At 27.3% G+C, this 22,423-nt stretch overlaps 1 protein-coding gene across 1 annotated transcript; it reads left to right on the forward strand.

Moving 5' to 3' along the window:
- The first annotated feature begins 9,871 nt into the window (after positions 1-9,871).
- Positions 9,872-21,015, forward strand: LOC101239109 (uncharacterized). The gene is made up of 6 exons (XM_065803296.1): positions 9,872-10,036; positions 15,434-15,595; positions 16,953-17,365; positions 17,511-18,760; positions 19,458-19,566; positions 20,536-21,015. Exons 1-6 carry the CDS (start codon positions 9,922-9,924, stop codon positions 20,998-21,000), a joined length of 2,514 nt encoding a protein of 837 aa, XP_065659368.1. The 5' UTR covers positions 9,872-9,921; the 3' UTR covers positions 21,001-21,015.
- The last annotated feature ends 1,408 nt before the right edge of the window (positions 21,016-22,423 follow it).

A 22,423-nucleotide genomic window follows, 5' to 3' on the forward strand; every position in this document is an offset into this window, starting at 1 on the left:
AAAAAAAATTTTTAGGTCAGCTAAATTCAATAATTATTCTTATAAAGATTGGCACCAGTATAAATTGTGTTGTAAACCTCGCCTAACCGCTAGAGAGTAATTAGCGGTTTATGTTGTAACATGACTTTATTTACGTGTGAACCTCGCGTTCTAAGCCGCAAGGGAATAAACGTTATAATATAGTTAACGTTTAATTAATTTTTTAGATTTACACTCAGTTGGTAAGAAATAAAATTAGTTGAGCAAAAAGTAGTTTCTTTAGTGTCACAGGAAAACAAGAATAAGTTCTTCAATATTGCAATTAATATGATTATTTATAAATTAACTTAAATTTTAGATTTCAGTTTAGAAAAGTAGAATTCATCAGAGAACAAACTTTACTCGTTAAACAGTTAAAAATTGCTACATTAAATCTTTTACCTTAATTTCGATATATAACAAATATAACATAACTATATAATAAATAGTTTCTAATCTCAAATGAATATGAGCTGACACTCACAACATTGTAAATGTATTAACAAGCGCATGCGTAAAGTGTATTAACTTTAATATCTTTTTGGCTGCCATCTTTTAGCTGTTGAGTTCAAAAATAAAAAATATCGGAAATGAATTTTTTGACTTCAAAAACATAATACTAGATGCAAGAATCATATTTCTAAATCATCTACAAGCTGAGATATTACGAATATCATTTTGGACCAGAGTTAATAATGTCGCGCGGCAGCCCAGTAACTTTCTACCGAAAGGCCAACTTTTTAGGGAGGATTAAGCTGTTGGAGGCGGCCTCCCAATCAATTTTTAGCGCAAAAGTTCTTTCTTCCGCCTCCAGTAGCTTCCACCCTTCTATTGGGGGCCGCAGCCAAAGTTATTTTTTAGAGGGAAAATCTTTTGGAGGCCAATGCCATTAGGGAGGCCGAAGCCATTGGTAGCCGCCTCCAGAAAAAATTGTGGAGGCAGAATCATTTCGAGGTCATCTCCGATGGCTTCTGTCTCCTAACTGGCTGCGGCTGCCGAATTGGAAGCGGAAATATTTGCCTCCCGTCGGCGGATGTAATAAAAAATAATTGCACGTTCGCTTTTAAGTTAACCAGCAAATAAATATTACCTAGAAACAAATGTTAAATATTTGACATCATGTTTTATTTTATATAATTGCTTGCAAAAGTTTTGAATATTTAAAAAAATTCTAATTTTTTTTTTTAAACTAATAAATTAAGTAGAATAAATTAGTAGTTTTATTATTCAAAACAAAAGTTAAAAGTTGGAAACTTTACTTTTATGCGATTGGCAAATAAATCTTTTTGACAAAAAAAAAAAGAAATTATAGTAAGTAATTTAATTGACTGATTTTGGTCAAAGTTTTTCAGAACAAGTTGACATGCTAAAATTTTAATCTATTCTATCATTCACCATAACGTTAAATACTTATTTTTAATAACTGGATAATGTAAAAGTTATTGAAAAAATATGGCAGTTAAAATGTTCTAAAAAAAATAAAAATAAAAATTTTTATGTAAAAGTTTGGATTATTGAAAAAGTTCAATTCAAACCGACATCAGAATAAATTAATTTTATTATTTTTAATAATATTAAAAGACGTTGTATTTTTCAAATTTTTTTCCATTAAATATAATTTTTCCATTCCATATAATGACTAATAATTAAATGTTATGCTCCAAAAATTAAAGTTTAGGCGTGCCGTAAAGGCGACAAAATATCAAACATTCATCAAAAACCGACAATTTTTGATTTTTTTACTTAAAGTATGTAAACAAAAATTCTATTTTTTAAAACTTGTTTTGGATATGACTAATATATTCGATAGTCCTAGAAAAATAACCTGACAAAATTATATATTTATTTTTTTGGTTTTCGCCTCTCTATTGGCGTTGGCCTCCAAAACATTTTGCCTCCAAAAACAAACTCTGATTGCGGCCGCCAATAGAAAGGCGGAAGCCACAGGAGGCGGGATAAAGAACATTTTGCCGCTAAAAGTTAATTGGGAGGCAACTGCCGTCTGCTGCGGAAGAAAAGTGGAGGCGAGAAGATTAATCTTCTCGCCTCCACTTTTCTTCCGCAGCAGACGGCAGTTGCCTCCCAATTAATTAAACAGTGTTAATAAACAGCCTAAATTTAGGATGTTTATTAACACTGTTTTAGACTCCATCTTGAACGTTATTTTGGATTTTAAACAAAGCTCCAGTCGGAATTTGGGCAATTTTATCCAATATTAATGAGGAGGGCGTGCTAACATTTCCAACAATTTAGCCTTCTCCTAATTTTTTCTGAGTAACATGACTTTTTTTGCTAATTTTACTGAGCTACATCGTGACAATCAATTAAAACAATTGTGATTTTCAATTAACATTTAACGCATGCGCAATCAAAACATTCTAGATTATTCAAAAAAAAAGGTTTTATTTATTTATATATTCATTTATTAATTATTATTTAAATTTATTTTTATTTATATTATATTCATTCATTTTAATTTAATGAAATTTATTTTAACTTAAATGGATGCAAAGCGCGCTATATATTATTGTAGCAATCAGTAAACGTACGTTTAGCTTCCTTGGATAAGGCACTCTCTCCGAAACTGGAAAGGCTGTGGTTCGTATCCCACTCTTTGACAATTTATCTTCTTTTTCTTTCATATCTTGTTTCTCATATATTTGCTGTGACACCATTCACCTACTCTTTTTTTATAGAAACATTTTTCAGTGTATTTTTTAAGTAAGGCGTACACACATATACTGGGTTTTGCGGTAAAAGATTGCTACATCTGTCCAGCAACATCTGTGAAGTAGTCCAAGATCATCTGTAAACTTTTGTCCATGATCATCAGCATTTTTCTTTTATTTTAACAATATCTGTCCAATAACATCTGAAAGTTCAACAACCCCTAACAACATCTTTAGAAAGATGTAACTACATCTGGTAATTTTTCTCAAAGTCCAATAACAACTGGAAGAATTTCCTCCAGATGGTCTTACATCTAAAAAAATTTCTATATGTAACTACTTCTGTTTAAAATAATGCATTATTAGTTAATATTTTTTTCCAGATGTAGTTACATCTGAAAAAAATCCTTTAAGTAACTACATCTGGTTAAAATAATAAATTATTAGTTAATTCATCTTAAAAATAACTTCATCTTAAAATGTACGGATGTAGTTGCACAGACTTTGATAATTTAAAAGATGTAACTACATCTGTAGAATCCACAGGTGTAGTTGCACAGATGTTATTACACTTTGATAATTTAAAAGATGTAACTACATCTGTAATATTCAATTAATTTTTGCACCGATGTTATTAGACACCAATGAAATTTCAGATGTAGTTGGACAGATTTTTTTATACCTCATTATATTTACAGATGTTGTTGGACAGATGTTATTTGACATGGCAAAAACTGATGTTGTTACCCTTACCCGGTTTTGAATCCATTAAAAATTAAAATAAACTCCATTAAATTAAAATAAATGAATGTAATGTTAATAAAAATTAATTTAAATAATGTTTAATAAATAAAGGTATAAAAAAAACCTTACTTTTAGAATGTTTAGATTGTGCATGCGTTAAATGTTTTAATTGAAAATGACGATTGTTTTAATTGACTGTAACAATGTTTTAAATGAATGTATGATTGTTTTAAATGAACTTCATGGTTGTTTTAAATAGATGTCATGTTTGTTCTAAATGGATGCAAAACTCGGTATACTTAAAAACAGCATCACTACAAACATACATCTTGCTGATTTGTTAGAAGATTTAGTGTGTTTGACCATTTATCTGAGAACTAAGAGGCTATATGTCCATGAACATACAGCACATTTTGTTCACATTTATGTTTTTTTATTTAATATTTTTTAACCAGTGCGTCCACTAAATCTGGAATTTAAAAAAAAAAGTTTGAAAATTTATAAATAAGCAGTAGAACTTTCTGGTACAAAAAGTTTTTACTAAAATCTAAAACTCAATTTTCTCGAAAACACAAAACATGGAAATTCAGCCTCCTGAATGTCCATGTTTTGAGTTTTATCACTATGATTTTAAACTGTAATATAACCAATTGATGTTTTGTTATTCAAAGTAATACCCTATTTGAATATTGTAAATGTGAGACAATTGGGTAATCTGGGTTGGATAACCTGCAAAAGTTACCCAACCCAGCGGGAACAGATGTCCCTGAGATGTCTATATGACGTCTGGATGTTACAAGTCCGAAGGACGTCCTTACGACGTCCAGCATACGTTCTGTGTCCGCTGGGAAAGTAATATTGTTTTCAGTTTGTTGACAGTAAATAAGTCATTTGCAAGTTTGTGATTAGTTGTGAATGATTAATTGTCCTTTTTTTCGAATAAAGAAAAGTTTAAAAAAGAAATTTAGCTTTATACTCAATTCAATATTATGGACTTTACTTGTGGAGTAAGATCCACAATATACTTGAAGATGGTAAGTACACAAAAAACTTATAAAGAACAATTTTAAGATAGATCCTTAGAAAAAAAAGTATACAGAATTAAAAGTTAAAAAAATTTATAACAATTTTATTTTGAATTTATTGTTCTTTCATACTAGATACTTACTTTTATATAGTGGATACTTATCTAAACGTAGCTTAATTATGTTTTTACACATATATAAAAAATCAGTTTCCTTAGCAACGGGTATTTTCCTAAAATGTTATAAAAAATATTTTCTCACATTTTTTCTCACATAATTGAAAAATGGATTCATGGTATGAATGGATCAGTAAAACCAATTTTATTGGTCTACCGGTTGATGAGCTGTCATCTCAATGTCTTCGTTGTCATACGCAATAAAGATAAATTAAGTATTCGTCCGTCGAAAAAGAAACCGTTGAATGATTGTAAAAAGACAATTGCGTAGATTAAAAATGGAGTTATAGACATTAAAAATGAGAAAAGTAACAGGTGCACTTAATCATTTTATTGTATATTTTGTAGTTAGAGTGATTAAAATAGTTAAGGTGTATCAAGGCCGTTGTCGACATGTTTATAATTTGAATTTCTTTAGAAAACTTATCCAACTAATGTAAAGGAACTTTTTTTTAATTTTTGAAAAAATTCCGTTGCATTAGTTTCATGCGAAAATTAAAAATTTATAATCAGAGTAGTTACCTCAACCAGTTGTAATTTAGCAAACAGTCAACTTTGTGAGAGAAACTGTAAAGATACGTATGAGGAAGATTTAGATGAATCTGTTAATTATACAACAACTGATGTGCAGTCAATTAGCTTTACTGAGAATATCAGTTTCAGATTATTGATTACTGCTCTGGCAAACCAAAACCAAACTAAACACTCCTCTGTCATAAAACAATCATGATACGAATTGGTAAACAATACCACGCCATTCGTCAGAAAGTTATCAATCAGTTACAGCAACCGCGTTTTTCTGCAAATACAGCTGACTCTTGGTCAGCTAATCATCAATCATACTCTGGTGTTACAATACAATGGATTAAAGAGTCAACTTTAAAAAGAGAATCAGCAGTACTATCATGTTGACGCTTGAAAGAAAATTGTACCTACAGCGTATAAGCAGCTGTCCTTGAACAGACCTAATCAGAATTTGGCGTTCAAAATAAAACTAGAATGACTACAACTGATTATGAGTTAAAATTTTTAAAAGCATTTAACCTGTATTCAAATGAGTAAGTTAATAACCCAGATGCAGCACATGCATTTGAACCTGAAACTGTTGATGAAGAGTAAATAGAGATTGTGTGCATTGGTGACATTCTTTCTAAACCTAATTTCAGCATAAGAATTTGAGTACTACCAGCTCTCTCATCAGCAATGTTGAGTGCCATCTTTATCCACTCTCATTAGGGGCAAATTTCAGGAAGGTACCGAAAAAGTTGAGGCCATTTTAAAATCATTAATTTTTTTTTAAGGGTTACTTTATCATTCAGGACCATTTTTTTAAATAAAAGTTATCTTAATTCAAAGATAACACCTCGTAAATAAAATTTTGGACAAAATTTAAAAATTAATATTTTAAGAACTAATAAGTTTTATCATTTAATATTTCAACTGTTAATATGTTAGTATACGTAGTTTATAAATATATTAAAATAGTTATTTAAAATACCATATCTAGCAATATTATAAAGTTTTTTTGAAAGATGTTTTATTTGAGAAAGGAAATTTTTTTATTCATCTTTGAATAACAATATCTAATTCTTGCTTCGTGCTCTTCCATATTCTCGGCTCTCCAATTATTCTCGTACATTAGCCGTTTTAAATCACCCCAAAAGTTTTCAATTGGTCTTGCTTCTGGAACGTTAGCTGGGTTTATATCTTTAGGTACAACTTTGATTTTTTCAATTTTAAAAAGTCGATGACCGACTTTGCGTAATGTGATCGAGCTAGATCAGGCCAGAAGATAAACTCATTGTCTTTTTTATAATATTCTGATACTAGAGAAAGTAAAGTTTTTTCTAGTATCTCTTTATAAGTGTACTGGTTGATTGCCTACTTACTGTGATGAATATAAGGAGGGCTTATTCCACGGGGGCTGATGCAACAAGAAACTAAGAGTTTGTCCTCGTACTTTTTGCGCAAATTGTATCTTACTTGGTCAGAAAATTGAGAAGAATCAGCGGCATAAAACCTATCATTACCAACTAATGTACTATTGTTTAAGGTAAAATAGTTTTCATCATCCATAACAAAATCCAAGTTAATATAATTTTTGCACAATTTACGACATTTAGGACGCATAGCTTTCTTCTGCTGATGACTACAATCTAGACGATTTGTTTTTTTGAAAGTTTGAATGAAAGTCATTGTTTTTAATACTTGGGAAATTCGAGTTTGACTACAGTTAAAAACTTGAGCTACTTTCTTTTGGGAGCACCCTGACTTATTTTCAAAAATGCAGCAATCTTTGGAATATTATCTTTAGTAGCTACCTTAGCGATTCAACCAAATTTTCTTTTTAGAGATCCATTCTCTAATTTTACGATTTTATCGTAAGCAGTTGATCTGGGTAAACCGTATTCCATAAACTGCTTAGCAACAAACTTTTTGCGTGCATGAAATAAATTACATAATAAATGCAATTAAAATTTGTCCGAAATTTTATTTATAGGGTGTTATGTTATAATTATCATTTCATTGTAAAAAAAACCTGACTTTTTTGCATTGATTGGTTTTTAAAGAAAGCGCTAAGTTTATAGATTTCTTTAGTGCGTAAAATTTTAAAACATGAAGTGATTTAAAATATGAATTACAACACAATGTTTGGCACTGCTAGAGGTCAATTGAAATAAAATTGCCGGGGATTAGCAGGAGTTGAAGACGGCTCTTGCGATGTTCATAAAGTGCACAACTCGATGAATTTAATGGGTAATTATGATGTTGTGACTGCTGAATATGATGCACCCATTAAAAAAATTAGTCAATCAACGTTTGCAAAATGTCAAGCGTTAAGGAACTAGCTGTAACGAAGTAATTAATATGCAAAAGATATAGATGGGACATTTGGAGTATATGTTATTGATTCTAATCAGAAGAGGTAGAGTTTAATCTACATATCTGGGTAGCGCATGGACAATATGATAACTGATAAAGGAATCAATGTGATGAATTGCGTTTACGACAAGTTCAATTTGCCACAGTTTCGACGAGCTAAAATAGCATTTGTTATGTCTTTGTTTTAAAGCCTCTTGCTCAATCGTTAGATATCCTGCAGCATGTAACAAAGTTCTACCTGGCATACCTGCTGCCAACAATAATAAACTCAAAAGAGAAAATACTCCGCAACAGCTTAATTGAGTGATGAAAGCCAATGGTGGTGAGCAAGGATGCTGCCGTAAATAGTAGATTCAATCAGTACATCATGAATGCAGAATTAATAACAGCAATAACTGTCTCATCAAAATTTAAGATAGTTAGGATAAAAGAAAACAAACAAAAAAAGAATTAGTCAAAAAAAGAATTCCAAGAGAACAAGATTCGGCAGCAGCATTTGCATAAAAACAGTGACAGCGCAGATACAAATTCAGCAGATGAAGCAGCCTTGTCTGAATATAAAGATGATTTTTTTAAATTTAAATTTCAACATACATTAGTAGCAATAGTTTATCAATCAATGACCTTAATGGTCCTCCACTGTTTAAGATCGTCTTTCTTAAACTGAACACAACTTTATCAGCATTTGCAGCCTGTGAACGTTTATTTATATCCTAACAAGTGTTCAAAGTGCCTAATTGCACTAGAATGACCGATAAATGTTTTAAACAGCATGCTCTTTGGTAGCTCTTATTGCGCGTTAGAAAAAAAACTGTTATAAACCTGCCAGTCTGTTGTGATAAACATATTTACGTTGTTAGATGGAAAGGAATAAGTGCGGGGGGGGGGGGGAGCGAGGGCAGCCTGACCAAGGCGCTGACTCCTACATACTGTACTTTTTTACTTTTTTACTTTTGCTTGAGTATTATGGTTTAGCAATAATTTTTACTTTTAGTTTGTTACTTTTAGAGCCAGAATTTTTACTTTTTACTATTGGTCGCTTTTATAACGCTTTTAAACTACTCATTCATTACTTAATTAATTTAGTTAATTGTTTAACTTTAAAAAAAAAACTAAAGGGTAAAAGTTAATGGTCAATAATTAAGGTTAATGAAGTTAACCAATTAAAATTTCCAATGATTTAAGTATTTTCGAATTTTGCCGAACCACTTTTGTATACAGTGTATTGTCTCACTACATGTAGTTGGACAATACGCTAACAAAGACATTTATAAATAAATAATCAGACTTAAATTAAAAATTAAAAATTAAATGATGCTTCAAATAATTACTTGAGAAAGGTCTTTTGATGAGTGGAGGTTGGGTTTAAGATCTAAGTAGTTTTGATTTAATAATAAGTAGTTTTTCAAACACTTATTATTAAATCAACTCAAAATTTGAATTTATAAAAACGAGAATAAAATTTTTTTCCCGTTTGTTTTAAGTCATTAATCAGGTTTTTTGATTCTGGTTTTAAAAATAATTAGTTCGGTTTTACTTTTATAATATATAAAGATTTTTTGGTAAAGTTATATAATAAAATATAAAGATTTTATGGTAAATGCTTGGTAAAGATAACTTTAGAAAAGGATTCAACTAGTAATATGTAAATTGAATCTTAGATAAAAAAGTTTTTGATTGAAAAACTTTACCAACATAACTGTTAAAAGCATTACAAATTTCAATAAGATTATATAAATCATAGTTGTTTTTGAAAACTATGGCTAGTGTAGCATGAGAAGTAGACTTGAAGTTAAATTATTAAAGATACTTTTAAAAATTTGACTTAAAGATGAATTTTTAGAGGTATTTTTCCAGGTTAGCCTTTTTAAAGATTTTTTATAAAAATATTGTTATAATTTTTTTTTTACTTTCCTTAATTATTGATTGAAGTGTGTTTTAACATTTTTTGTACTTATTATAAAACAGATTTTTTTTTGTTCATTTTGTATGTAACAGAAAATTTCAGGTAATCAGAGATCCATGCTTTTGTCTTGAATTTTATTTCCATCTTAGTTTTATATTAGGCAGTTTGTTTATATTACTAATAGTACTAAAAGCAAGTTATTGCAATAATTTTTTTAGTCTGTAAATATGGAAGTCTTTTCTAAGCTTATAAAAAAATTATTGTTAATATTTATAAAAGAGCACAACCAGCTTTCAGATCAGTGTGTTTTTTTTTTCAACATACTTAAATATGTAGTCTGTTTATTTCCTTAGAAAATCTGTAAAATTTTTTACCTTTTAAGTTTGATTTAATTATATAATTATAACAATGTACATTTATTTAATTTATAAATATATTTAGTCATTTAAATATTTTTAATTTTTTTTCATAGACATTCTGTATAGCTTTTTTGTAAAACTATGTTCAATATAATACCTCTTAAAGATGTTTTGCTTAATCTTAATGGTACAGAAGAACTGTGTCAATTATTTGACTGTATGAATCCTCTTAAAAGAGATTCTTTGTCACAAAAAGGTGAGTGCATAGGTGGTTCTATATTTAAGTGGTATGTAGCTACACTGTGGTATTTAGTTGCTTATTTTTACACTGTGTATTAAATATGATAAAGTTATATGTTAAACTTTATATTAAAAATTTAGGAAAGAGTTGAATGTTATTACTTTTTCATATTTGTACAAAATATTAATTTATACTGTACTATTAATGTTGGACTGTACTATAGTAAGAGTGTTTATAAAAAGCAAAATTTGTTTATAAAATTTTATTTGTTATTTTTATTATATTCAGTTCAATATTTTACATGTTCATTTTCCAAAGCTAGAATAGAGGCTGTAATACCTAAGAAACTAGTATGATTTAATGTATAGGACAATCTAGTCATGTAAGTGTTGGGTTATATGTTTTAAAGGCAGATCCAGTGAATTCAGTTTATGTTAGTTTAAAGGAATTACCTAACTTAGCAAAATGTCATATTTTTTCACATTTTTTATAAGATATAGATTCTCTAACAGGATAGACAACTTTGGCATATCTTTAATTATCCTTCAGGTAGAAACTGAAAGCAGGCTAAATGATAAAATTACAGGCACCATAAAATACATTAGATTTTGATTTTTTTTTAAGTAGTATTTTTAGTTAAGTAGATTTTTTTAAGTTTTTTAAGTCCCTTAAGCATAGGGTTGCCAGATGTCCAGCAAGAGAAGAATACTACACCACTTACTTAAGACAATTTAGGCAATACTTTTAATCATTCATCATGGCGTATTGATTTTGTATTAATATTGATTATAAACACTTGAAAAGAAGAAAAGAATGTTATAGGTATCTAAGAAGTTTTTCTAAAATATAAAAACTATTAACTCCAATTTTTTATTCAACGCTTAACTTTTTTTTTCAAAAAACAAACAGGTTATAATATTAGTGTTACCAAACAAGTATTTTTAGTATGCCAAACTCAGTTTTTCAGTAAGCTGCTAATTAAACTGCTCATATTATTAGCTTACACAGTTTAATTACCATTAGACTTTTTTTAATTAACCAATTTAGTAATATTAACTAAATTCCTTAACAATAATATAGGAATATGTGCAATAGTGATGTACCGATTAATTGACATTTGTATCACAGTTAGCTTAGTTGGGCATTTTGTGCACAATCGTTATTGGAATCGACTTTTTTTTTTATTGATTTACTGATTTTCTAACCAATTGCTTTTTTTTTTCTAAATTAAATCTTGCATTATGAAAATAGTTATATGTTAAATAAACCAAACTCTCTCTATATATAATATCAGTATACTTTTTATTTAAGAGACAAAATTATACAATTAAATATATTTAAAAAATAAATTCACTACCATAATGGCTACAATCAATATTATGTAAGTTGGTAGTTAACAAAAAAAATAAAAAAGATAGTTAAATAACAAGTAAAGGCTTGCAATAAGATGTCAACTGCATGAGTGAAAAAACATGAAGACAGGACTTCTAAAATATTTTGTTTGAGGTAAAAAACTAGGTTTATAAAAGTTTTTTGAGCATGGTGGAACAGTTACACTAAAATGATGAAACTTTGCTAAGCGATGAGTCACATGAGATTAAGGTAGAACAAGAATTTTGTATTAGAATAAATTTTTTTTTTTTGGAATTGAACAAGAGATGTGTGAAAGATGTATATCACTTGATCAATGACCATTGTAGTAGTTGTATATAATAGAAAAAAAGAAAGCATTTGATAGTGGGACAGAAGCACAATCTTGGGTGTTAGAGCAGGTCATACTACATTTACGATGTGTTTGACCTGCTCTAACACCCAAGAAGAATGAGTATAATTAGAAGAACCAGCCCAAATATGTCAACAGTATTCCAAAAAATGATGAATTAGAGATTTATTGAGCTAAATAATAGAATGATGAGTAAGAAAACGGGAGCACCATGCTGAAAGGAGTTTATATTCAATATTGGCTGCTTTTTCTAAGCAATTAAAATCTCACAAGGCTCAAATTAAGCGATTGTGTTTTCACACTTTTTTCTTAAAAAATATTTTTGCGATTTGTTTTTTTTTCTTTTCTAGTTTAGCCTTTTTTTTAGCCATTCATAAAAGTAATGTTTTTGTCTAAGTTTTTTATTACAGGTTATAAAGTATGCCATGCTAAGTTTATCTTTTGAATAGAAGTATGATGATTTGCCCTCTTGCACAGAGATTTTTATTTAACATAAAGCACTTTTGAATTTAAATTACTTTAAATCTCTGTATGGAAGCCAATAATATTTTAAAGTTATATTTAGTTTCATTTACTGAATGGATAAAATGCATCACAGTAAATTTACCTATAAACTAAATCAAAACAAACCGTTAATTTACTACAGTAACTTACAGTTACTCAACTATTAAATTTACTTAATATAGTCAAAGATTTACAAAAAGTTAGCCATACAAATGTTTATGAATATCTTATATATTGTTAACACATAATATAAGCTTCTAGTTAAAAATTATTCTAACAATAAAACTTTAATAGAGTATGAAAAGCGTAATACCATTTTTTATATTTTCATTTTATTTAAAGCAATATCAAGAAAGTGATAAGTAATTTCTATAAATACGCAATTTATTTTTAGGATTTTTTTTTAAAAAGAAGTCTATTCAAACAAAAGGTATTCAAATAATTTTGCGATTGAAATTTGAAATAAATAAAAAACTAGAAAAAAATAACAGAATTTTAACGCTCAATAATTATCATTTAAATTGCAGTGGTATCTGTAATACCCTGTGGCATAGCGAGGATCATTCCTGAAAGTTAAAGGTATATCTAGCTGCAGTAACAGTATCTGATTTAGAACATAATGCAAGCAAGTAAGAAAGTTTTACATAAATCATAAACATTTTGAATACTTAATAATTTTTTGTTTCTTGAAAATAGTTTTAAAAGTAGAAACATTGCAAACATTAAACTAGAGATTAATGCAAGCGCTAAACCAAAAATTAAGTTATAAAAAATTTAATTTAAAAGAAATAAATTATTTTACTTCTGTTCAAGGAAATATTTTCTCTCAAAAAATAATTTATTACTTAAACTTAAAGGGATCCCAAATCTCCAAGACATGTTGTGTTCATATTAAAGAGAATGTTAAAAAAGAAATGTTTTTTTTGCAAAATTTTTTTGATTAAAATAAAAGAATAAATGCATACTGAGAAAAACTAACTTTTTTATTTTAGTTGAAGTTCACCTTCTCCATTTTGTTGAAGGTAAAAAATTCAGCATAATATACGCCACAATTTACAGACTTAATAATTTATTAAAGCGCGTTTTATTCCTAAGAGTTTTAGTACGTGACATCATTGACTTTTTTGTTTGTTTACATAATCAATCTCTTACTTTTGTTTTAATCAAAAAAATTTAGCCCAAACATTTTTTTTCTATCCTTCTCTTTAATGTGAACACAACATGTCTTGGAGGTTTCCGATCCCTTTAGGAAATATAATTCGATTCATCAAACCAAATTTTTTTCTTTCACTTTTAATTGCAAAACAACTTGAATAATAAAATTAAATTAAAACATCAACTTGAAAACCATTTGAATGAAAAATTAGTTATACTTAAATTTTTAATAATACGCTAGATCAAGAAACTATATATTATAAAAAATATGGTATCTAATGAATTTTTGCTTTTCATACTCGTTTGATCTATAGATAATAGAATTGTATGGTCTATAGGCATGTTTTTGCGCAAATATGGAACTTTTTTTTTTCATGATTAGATTTTTTTGCGTTAATTCAAACCCTGTCTCATAACTTTTTTAACCAAAGTATAAGGTTATCTCATTTAGAAAATAGAGCCACTTCAGGGGCAAGATAATTGGAAAGATCATTAATGAGAAACAACACATGAGAAACAACACATGAGAGAAGTTTATCATCATCAAGCATTCGTCATCCAAGGCAGGAAAAAATGTAACACAGGTTTAAATCTATGCCACCCTGTTGATGGAAAATGAGGGCAACACTATACTACAAAAATTCTTTGCTTACCCATAAAGTTTTTTGTCCAAAAAGTTTTCTACAATGCAATAGCCAGATGTTAACATTTGCCAGAAATATTTTTATCAAGTCACTATCTCTAGTTTAAACTCAAACAAGAACCACAAGGCATGATGTATTTTAAGCAGCAGTGGCGCAGTAGTTAGAGTTCTGGCTCAGAACCTAGAGGTCCAAGGTTTGATGCCGGCACTAGCCCAATAAGCAATATTGGTAAGAAAGGAAGCATAAACTTCTTAATTAAATGCTGTTCTGTGGTGCTCTGTGATAAAAATGTAAGGATTTCTGGGAGCACCTTAATAACTACAAACAAAAAAAGTCAGAGTTACAAGGCAGTGAGACATCAGCCAGGTTATACTTGATTACATGTTAACAGTAGCTGGGTGATCATGATGATCTCAATCTTGACCTGCCTTGAAATATTTATATTTTTTATTTAGCCAATTAATCGATATCACCCTTTTTTGTCCATTGGTATCAGCATTGGCCAAAAATGTGTAATTGGTACATCATTAATGTGCAAGTAAGTAAAATATAAAAGTATATGCAATGTATGCAGGGCAAGTGAAATAGAAATATGGAAACTTTTGTTAATCCTAATATATGGTCGCTATTTGCAATTTATTTCGAAAGTTTGTTGTTTTTCAAAATTCGGTTTTTAAAATTATTTACATTTTGTATCAAAATGTTTTACTAAATAAAAAAAATCATAGACGCTTCATTTATTTATAAATGAAAAAAAATATACATTATTGGCAATGTTTTAAGCATTTTTTACTTTTGGCAAATTTGTCAACTTCCGACATTTTTTTATTACGCAACAAGTGATTAACAAATTGAATTTGTGTTGCTCAAACATAAAATTTTTAGAATAATAATTTTTTAAGCAACAATCTTTTTTTTATATAACAACTGTATGTTGTTGAAAAACAATATTTAGCTAATTAATAGAATATAATTTTTTTATACCTTTTTTTATCTGATTTGTTAATAATAACTTTTGCTCAGCCTACGTGACCAACAGTGGGTTTTTTATTAAAGATAAACAAGACTGGAATTTTGTTCTTAATTTAATTTGGTTGTCAGAATTTGTTAATTTAAAAAAGCACTTTTGGTGTTCGTTGACCATTGATTGTTTATTATGTTTTTGACACATTTATGATTTTAAGGAAACTTATATAAATATTTAAAATATTTATAATAATGTTTGTTGACTGTTGATCAATTCTTATGTTTTTGATATATATTAAATTATATTACCTAATTATTTTTTTTAGATATATTGTATAATAATTGTTTAAATGAATTTTATAAATATCAATGTTTGCAAATAATTAAATCATCTACAAATTTTTAGATGATCATTTTTAGGATCAAAAGAAAAGTCTTCCACTGTTGTTCGAGATGTTTTTGTTTTACAAAGTCATGTCTTAGTTCTTGTTGGAGATTTGCAGCTGATTGCATTTGATCAAACTCCAGTTGTTGCACCAAATAATGTCTATGGAAAAGATTTATTGTCTTGCTCAACCCACAGTATAACTTTTTATCTGTTACAATGACAAGTTTACACTGTACCATAAAAAGTTGTTCTTTATAATAAGTTATTTATTTAAGAGCCTTAAACTTTTGATATTCAATGGATATTGAAATTTTAGGCTTGGACAGGAATGATGTGTGAGCCAACGTAATTGCTGACCACACAAATGATTTTTTCTGTTGACAACTTGACCATGACTGTTGATGATTTACATATTTCAAAAATGTGCTGAAAAAAGAAAAGCTAAGCTAAACTTAAACTAGGAAAAAAATTAAAAATTATAGAAAAATTAAAAAAATATAGAAAACAATTCCTTTCACAAAAAAAAAAATATAAGCTTTAAAATAAAACTCAATATACTCAAACTCGAAACAAAAATTACTTTTTGTAATGTTTTTAATTGCATTAGAAATTAGTTACTTTAAAGCTCAAAGCGCTTTTACAAATTACTTCTAATGATTGTTTAATAAATGAACAAAGTTTATTTAAATGATGGAAAAATGAAATTAAGTTATTAAAAAGAAATAATTTTTTTTTTTTTAACTATATAACTATATTAACTATATAATTTTTTTTTAACTATTTAATTTTAACTATATTAACTATATAATTTTAACTATATTAACTATATAATTTTTTTTTTTTAACTATATATAAACATTTTTTTCAAACAGTTACAAAAAAAATATTTAAAAAAATAACGTCTTTTTAAGGTTGTAATTTTTAATCATTTCATGCTCTGATTAGCAGGTCAAGATGAAAAACAAAAAACTTTTTAACAATTCTTTGTAAAAATAGAAACAAATAAATAAAAGCAAATAAATTATTCCATTGCAGTGGGAAGATTTAATTAAAATTATTCATAATTTTAAGTAACTTAAAAAAATGATCTTTAAAAAGATTTTAAGAAAGATATGGAAAACTTCCAAACATTTTAAACGTTTAAATTTATCATAAAAAATACATGCCTAATAAAAAATTAAAAATGCCTAATTAAATATAACACTAGTTTACACAAAATGGGTTTATTTTAAACAATCATTATAAATAATTTTTTATTTTATTTAAAGCCTTTGCATAAAATAAATACTTTTAAAAAGTTCAACGGTTAAAAGTTATTCATAACGTTATGATTTTATAATTGCATTTTAAATTGTTAAAACATCAAAACAGTTGTGGTCAAGTTGTAAAGAAAAAAATTTAAGCCTGCTCAGTGACAGTGTGCAATTGCACATCATTCCTGTCCAAGCCTGGAATTAATTTTTTAGTTAATTTTTACTAACTATTGGTGTTAACTTTCATTAACTTAAAGTTAATAATATTCGAAAAATGTAATACAAGTTTAATTTATAGAAATCACCAGTGTTCTGGATGTATTTGTTGATAACAATCTATTAGAGTATGTTTTTATTATTTCAAAATCTGGTGAGCTTATTGTTTGGACTTTCAGACGTCCATCGTATAAATGGCTGATGGAAACCACAATCTTGTTATGTAAAAAAAAAGGAAGTCAATTGTTGTCTTATACATATGACAACCAAAATAAAGTTTTGGTTTGGTGCGAAAAGATCACTGCATCTCAATGTTGTATCTACTCAACAGAATTTAATTTTACTGACAGTTTTTCTGTAAGAAGTACGCAACAAATACTATATAACTGTTTGCCTATGTCCATTCATCTTCTAGCTCAGTCCAATTTTTGTTTTATTTCCTACATTCTACCTGGTTTAATGTTATTCTGGTGCAGCTCATCAGGTAAAATGGCTGTAAGTGTTTTTATATCATTAAATAATGGGCCTATCAAACTAAAATGTACACAATTTCAAGAATTTCAAACTTCTTATTTTATTTTTGTTTTAAGCTCAAAATTGTTTTATCATTTAAACAACATTATTAATCAAAAATGTTTAGGTTCGAATGTGGGGAGATTCCTTTAATACAAAGTTCTTGCCAGTGTTTACAACTGATTATCAAAGTATTATTAAAGGTTGCATTTCCTTATGGATTGATTCACCTTCGTCTGAAATAAAGTTCATTGCAGTTGCATCTCATTCAATTACAAAAGAGATAGTAGTGTTGCAACACGATCTTCAAGTTAGTATTATTGCAGTTAAAGAATTAGAGATTATTTCTTCACACTTATGCACTTTAGAAACAACGGAAACAGAAATATTTGCTCAACAAGTCACTGGTATATATTTAATTAACCATCTACTGCTGGTTTTAATGAGTGATGGTAAAATTAATGTTTTTGACACTAAGTATGGACTTTTTTTATGGAAAACCGAGTCACATGTTAGTACTTTACCAAAGTTATGGGTCAGGAAAGGTGAATTTCCAGCTATAGGTATTTGGAATAATGCTGGTATATGGGTGTTATATGCAAAATCTGTAGTAGAACAACTTAAAGAGGCAAAAACCAAACAAGAAACTAAAAGTCCTGTTGCACAAAATGTTATGCAAACTGCTATAATTGATGGTTGCTTGTTGCGAAGAAAAGTTGACATTTATAAAGGAATTAGTCGAAATGCAAGAACACCTTTGCATTATGCATTTGAAATATTAGATAGTTGGAATCTTTCAAAACACTCAACAGAGCTAGCTTTAAAAGAAACTATGAAAATTAAAGAGTTGACAAAAGATGACATAAATTCCTTTAACACAAATGATATTTTATGTTTGGTTAATCAAATTAATGATCCTGTATTACTTCTGATTATATTTTGTGATGGGGATTTTTCTTATCTTATCAAAAAAGAAGTTGTTTGTAAGCTTTTCAAATTACTAAAACTTATGGAATTTGATATCATTGATAAACAGTATTCAATTTTGTTCAAAGAATATTTGATGCTTGAAGAAAAAATAAAATCAAGCTTATTAACTCATGACTTTTGTGAAACACTTCTTGATGATGAATCAATTTTTCGTAACGAATTTCAAAACTTATTAACTTTATCAAACTCTGAACTTGAGGCATCTTGTGATCTACAGAATTCAATAGAAAAGAGCTTATGTTTTTTATTTGAACTAAACCAGAAGTTATTTATAAAACTTTTTACCAGCTTGATACCCATGCAAAGCACTATGCAAACATTTGAGTTTTCTTATATTTTGGAAAATTGTAATGATTTATTCGATTTGCTGTTTAAGGCATTAATAAGGTAAATAAAAGTTTTTGTTTTTTTATTGTACTGTTATTTGTATAAATAACCTTTACACTATTGTTATATTTGTCATTATATTTGTTTATGTTAGTTTAACTTATTGGTTGAACACAGTTTTGCCATGGCAATAAATTTGTCTCCTAAATAAGAAGTTAAAAATAGTTTATTAGGAAATGTTTTGTAACAAAATGATTTTTAAATTTCCAATAATTTTTTGTTTTTATATTTTTGTGCGTGCTAATTGTTGGTTATTTAGACATTCTTATAATTTTTTTGATTTTTGAAAATTATACAGTGACCCCCTAACCCCTTTTGTAATGAATTTTTCTGCACGTTTTCTATTGGTTAAATCTCTGTTTCTGACAAGTATTAAAAATCAGAATAATAATCAAAAAATATGGGAAACATTAAAGAAACAATTAAATTTTACACTGTATCTTTATTCTAAAGTTTATATTTTAGGTAATAATATAAGATACTATATATACTTTGTATTCAAATCAGGGTATAATTTATTAAGGTATACTTAAAAACGTGTTTTTAAATATGCTTTTAAAATGATGAATAAAGCTTTTACTTAATCAATCAGCCAAGAGTTTATTATGAGTTTAACTTTATTAAGAATAAATTTTTGTTTCGAATTAAAATGTTTTGAATCAAGTTTTTTATTAAATTGTTTTTGTTTTTTTCTCAGGGTGGAAAGCTCTATTTTTTACATTTTTTGGACTGCTCTTTGGGATGAATCCCCAATGATTCTTTCCTCTTTGTTCAATGATATATTTAGCAAGCATCCTGATATGGAAGTAAGCTCTTTTAGTTATTTTCTTTTTTAGGCTTTTCTGTATGTAAAGAACACCTTTGTAGATATTAACACCTTTGTAGATGTTAACATTTAAAAAACATATGATGGCCGCACAGTAAAAAAAGATCATATTTATTTAGTTATGAGATTTTTATTGGTCATTTATGTTTGTATGGTATTGTTTGCCACACAATATTGTTATTCACCACACAATATTGTTAGCCACACAATATTGTTAGCCACACAAGAACTAAACTGCAAACAGTAATGTAGACAAGTTGATCTACATTCACTTCTTGAAGGTGAATATAGGAAACTAGATTTTGTGTTCATAAACACCTGATGAGAGCAAAAAAAGTAAGATCATCGAAAACCTTTATTAGGCTGTCATTGTTTATAAAACAATTTAGGTTTCTTAATTTTTGCAATAATTAAGAAGCTTTAATTATTTGTTCTCAATTCTTATTGTATAACTGTACTTAACAAATACATAAAAGAAAAATTTGAACTATTTTAATTTTTATTTCTTTTTATTTAATACAGTTTTAATTTAAAGAAACTATGTGATGGATTGTTATTTATGTGATGGATTGTGATGCAATCACCAATATATTGGTGATTGCATCACAACCATAACATAAATAAAAAAAACTTTGTAATTCCATTTTCCTATTAAAATTTTTATTTTCTTAGTTTATTTTGTTATTTTATTACTTTTATCATTGACCACTTTCTCCAAAATAGTACCTGATATCTTAGGTACTATTTTGGAGAAAGATTTGCCAAAGATGAGTTTTACACACAGGATATCCTGTGTGTAAAACTCATCTTTGGCAAATGTAAAACACACATTTGACATAAGTCAAACATACTGATCTGTTACCACTGATTTTTTTTTTAATTTTCTTGTTTATCATAGCTAGTTCTTCAGTATAAAATATTTTTTCGTCAAAAAGTTTTTTTATTTTAGAAACCAATCATTGCAAAATTTTTATCCATGATTTGTCTACCAGATTCAAATGGTGGTAGTAATGTGTTGGTTGACCAAGTTCAAGTGTATTGTTTGTTACTTTTGCGGTTGTCTCCCGAAAATGATGACAAAGCATGTGATATATTTCTAAAGTACTCTTTAATTGAAGATGCTATAAATATATTAATGAAAAACAACAACAACTCACTTAAACACAAATCACTGTTTTACAGGTTGTTATTCTATACCCTGAAACATAAACAGTTTAAATCATTTGTCCAATACTTTAGCATTTGTATTCCAGAAAATTTTAGTATTGTTACCTTTAATAGTATATATATGGCGTCTGGGTGTGGCAGTGTAACAGAAAGTGTTTTTTCTAAAAATCCAAATGACGTAGATATAAGTTCTGTCACAGATTTTTTCAGAAATTTACTACAAAGAGACTCAAAACTCTCTGATTAAAATAAAAAAGAAAAAGTTTATTTAAAATAATTTTTATTAAATTTTAGTAGAGCTGAGGTATTATTAATGTGCATGTATTTATTGTATATTTTATATATAATATAATATATAGACACACACAAATATATATATATATATATATATATATATATATATATATATATATATATATATATATATATATATATATATATATATATATATATATATATATGTTTGTATGAGTGTATATATTCCATATTATTTGTTACATATTTTGTAATTTTCTCTAATTAGTTTTTAAAGTACCCTTAAATTTTAATTTGTCACATGATAAATTTTTTCAGTGCTAAAGTAAAACTTATGATTTTTTAATGAGCATTTTATATCATCAAGATGAAGTCATTCAAGATGAAATTCTTTTTTGTGTGAAAAAGGACTTCTAAAATTATGTTTGTTGTTTTAAACTTTAATTCTTGTTTATCTTATCTATTTTTAATTATAATGAAAAAAGTTGAATATATAAATATTTTGTTTGTATAAATGGTTATTTATTTTTTTGTATTAAATTTTTTACTTTTTAAATTCATAATTAATTTAAAAATAAAAAAGTTTATCAACTAAATTGATTTCTTTTAGTTATTAAAATTTTTTTTCTTATCTTAAATTTCTTTTATAAATAAAATAAATAAATTTAAAAAATATCTTTTTTTAAACTTATTTATTTTTGTTTGCAGAGTAACTTTAAATAAATAAAATCTTCTCAACTTACCATATCTTATTTTTTATTATCAAAATCTTATTTTATAATAATTTTTAGGTGAAATATCTTTTAATACTTATAACTTGAAAATTTAATTAAAATTTTGTCATTTAATAAAATTATTTATGGTTAGCATCCATGATTCCACACCGTGTGGCGTGGATAGGTTTCTGTAATACCTTTTTTTTATTTAAAAATGATATGGAAGAGTTGAAGCAAGTTTGAATTTGTATTTATAGTTTTATACAAATTTGTATTTTTTCTCGGTTGGAATTTCAGTATTTTTTGTGAAAATTGATATAAATATTGTATTTTGACAACTATATATAGTTGTTATACGTCAGAACTGATTAGAACTAGGATTTATAGTGGTTTTAACTAAGTTCATGTTAACACCGATGAGCGAAACTGATCTAAAGACTCCAAAATGGTGTTCTTTAAATTCACAATTAGTAGTCGTAAAAAAGTTTTAAAAATTACATAAAAAGAAGAAAAGTTTTTAAATAATAAAAAAACCTTAAGCAAAAAAATTTATAACATCTAAAGCTCTTGCTTGAACATAATATGCTGATAAAATCCTGCTAATTTCAAATTATTCAAGAATCCAAATAATTTGTAAATCGCCTTAACTACATCGAGAAGTCTCATTTGTTAATTTTTTCAATAAAAAAGAATTCTTAA

This window comes from Hydra vulgaris, chromosome 08 (assembly GCF_038396675.1).
Source record: "Hydra vulgaris chromosome 08, alternate assembly HydraT2T_AEP".
NCBI lineage: Eukaryota > Metazoa > Cnidaria > Hydrozoa > Anthoathecata > Hydridae > Hydra > Hydra vulgaris.

What these genes read in the sequence shown, in the direction of transcription:
- LOC101239109 (XM_065803296.1), top strand. Translation starts at nt 9,922, where the DNA reads ATGTTCAATATAATACCTCTTAAAGATGTTTTGCTTAATCTTAATGGT. An exon ending in ATTGTCTTGCTCAACCCACA is followed by an intron (nt 15,596 to 16,952) that starts GTATAACTTTTT and finishes TTTAATTTATAG; the next exon opens with AAATCACCAGTGTTCTGGAT. An exon ending in CTGTTTAAGGCATTAATAAG is followed by an intron (nt 18,761 to 19,457) that starts GTAAATAAAAGT and finishes TTTTTTTCTCAG; the next exon opens with GGTGGAAAGCTCTATTTTTT.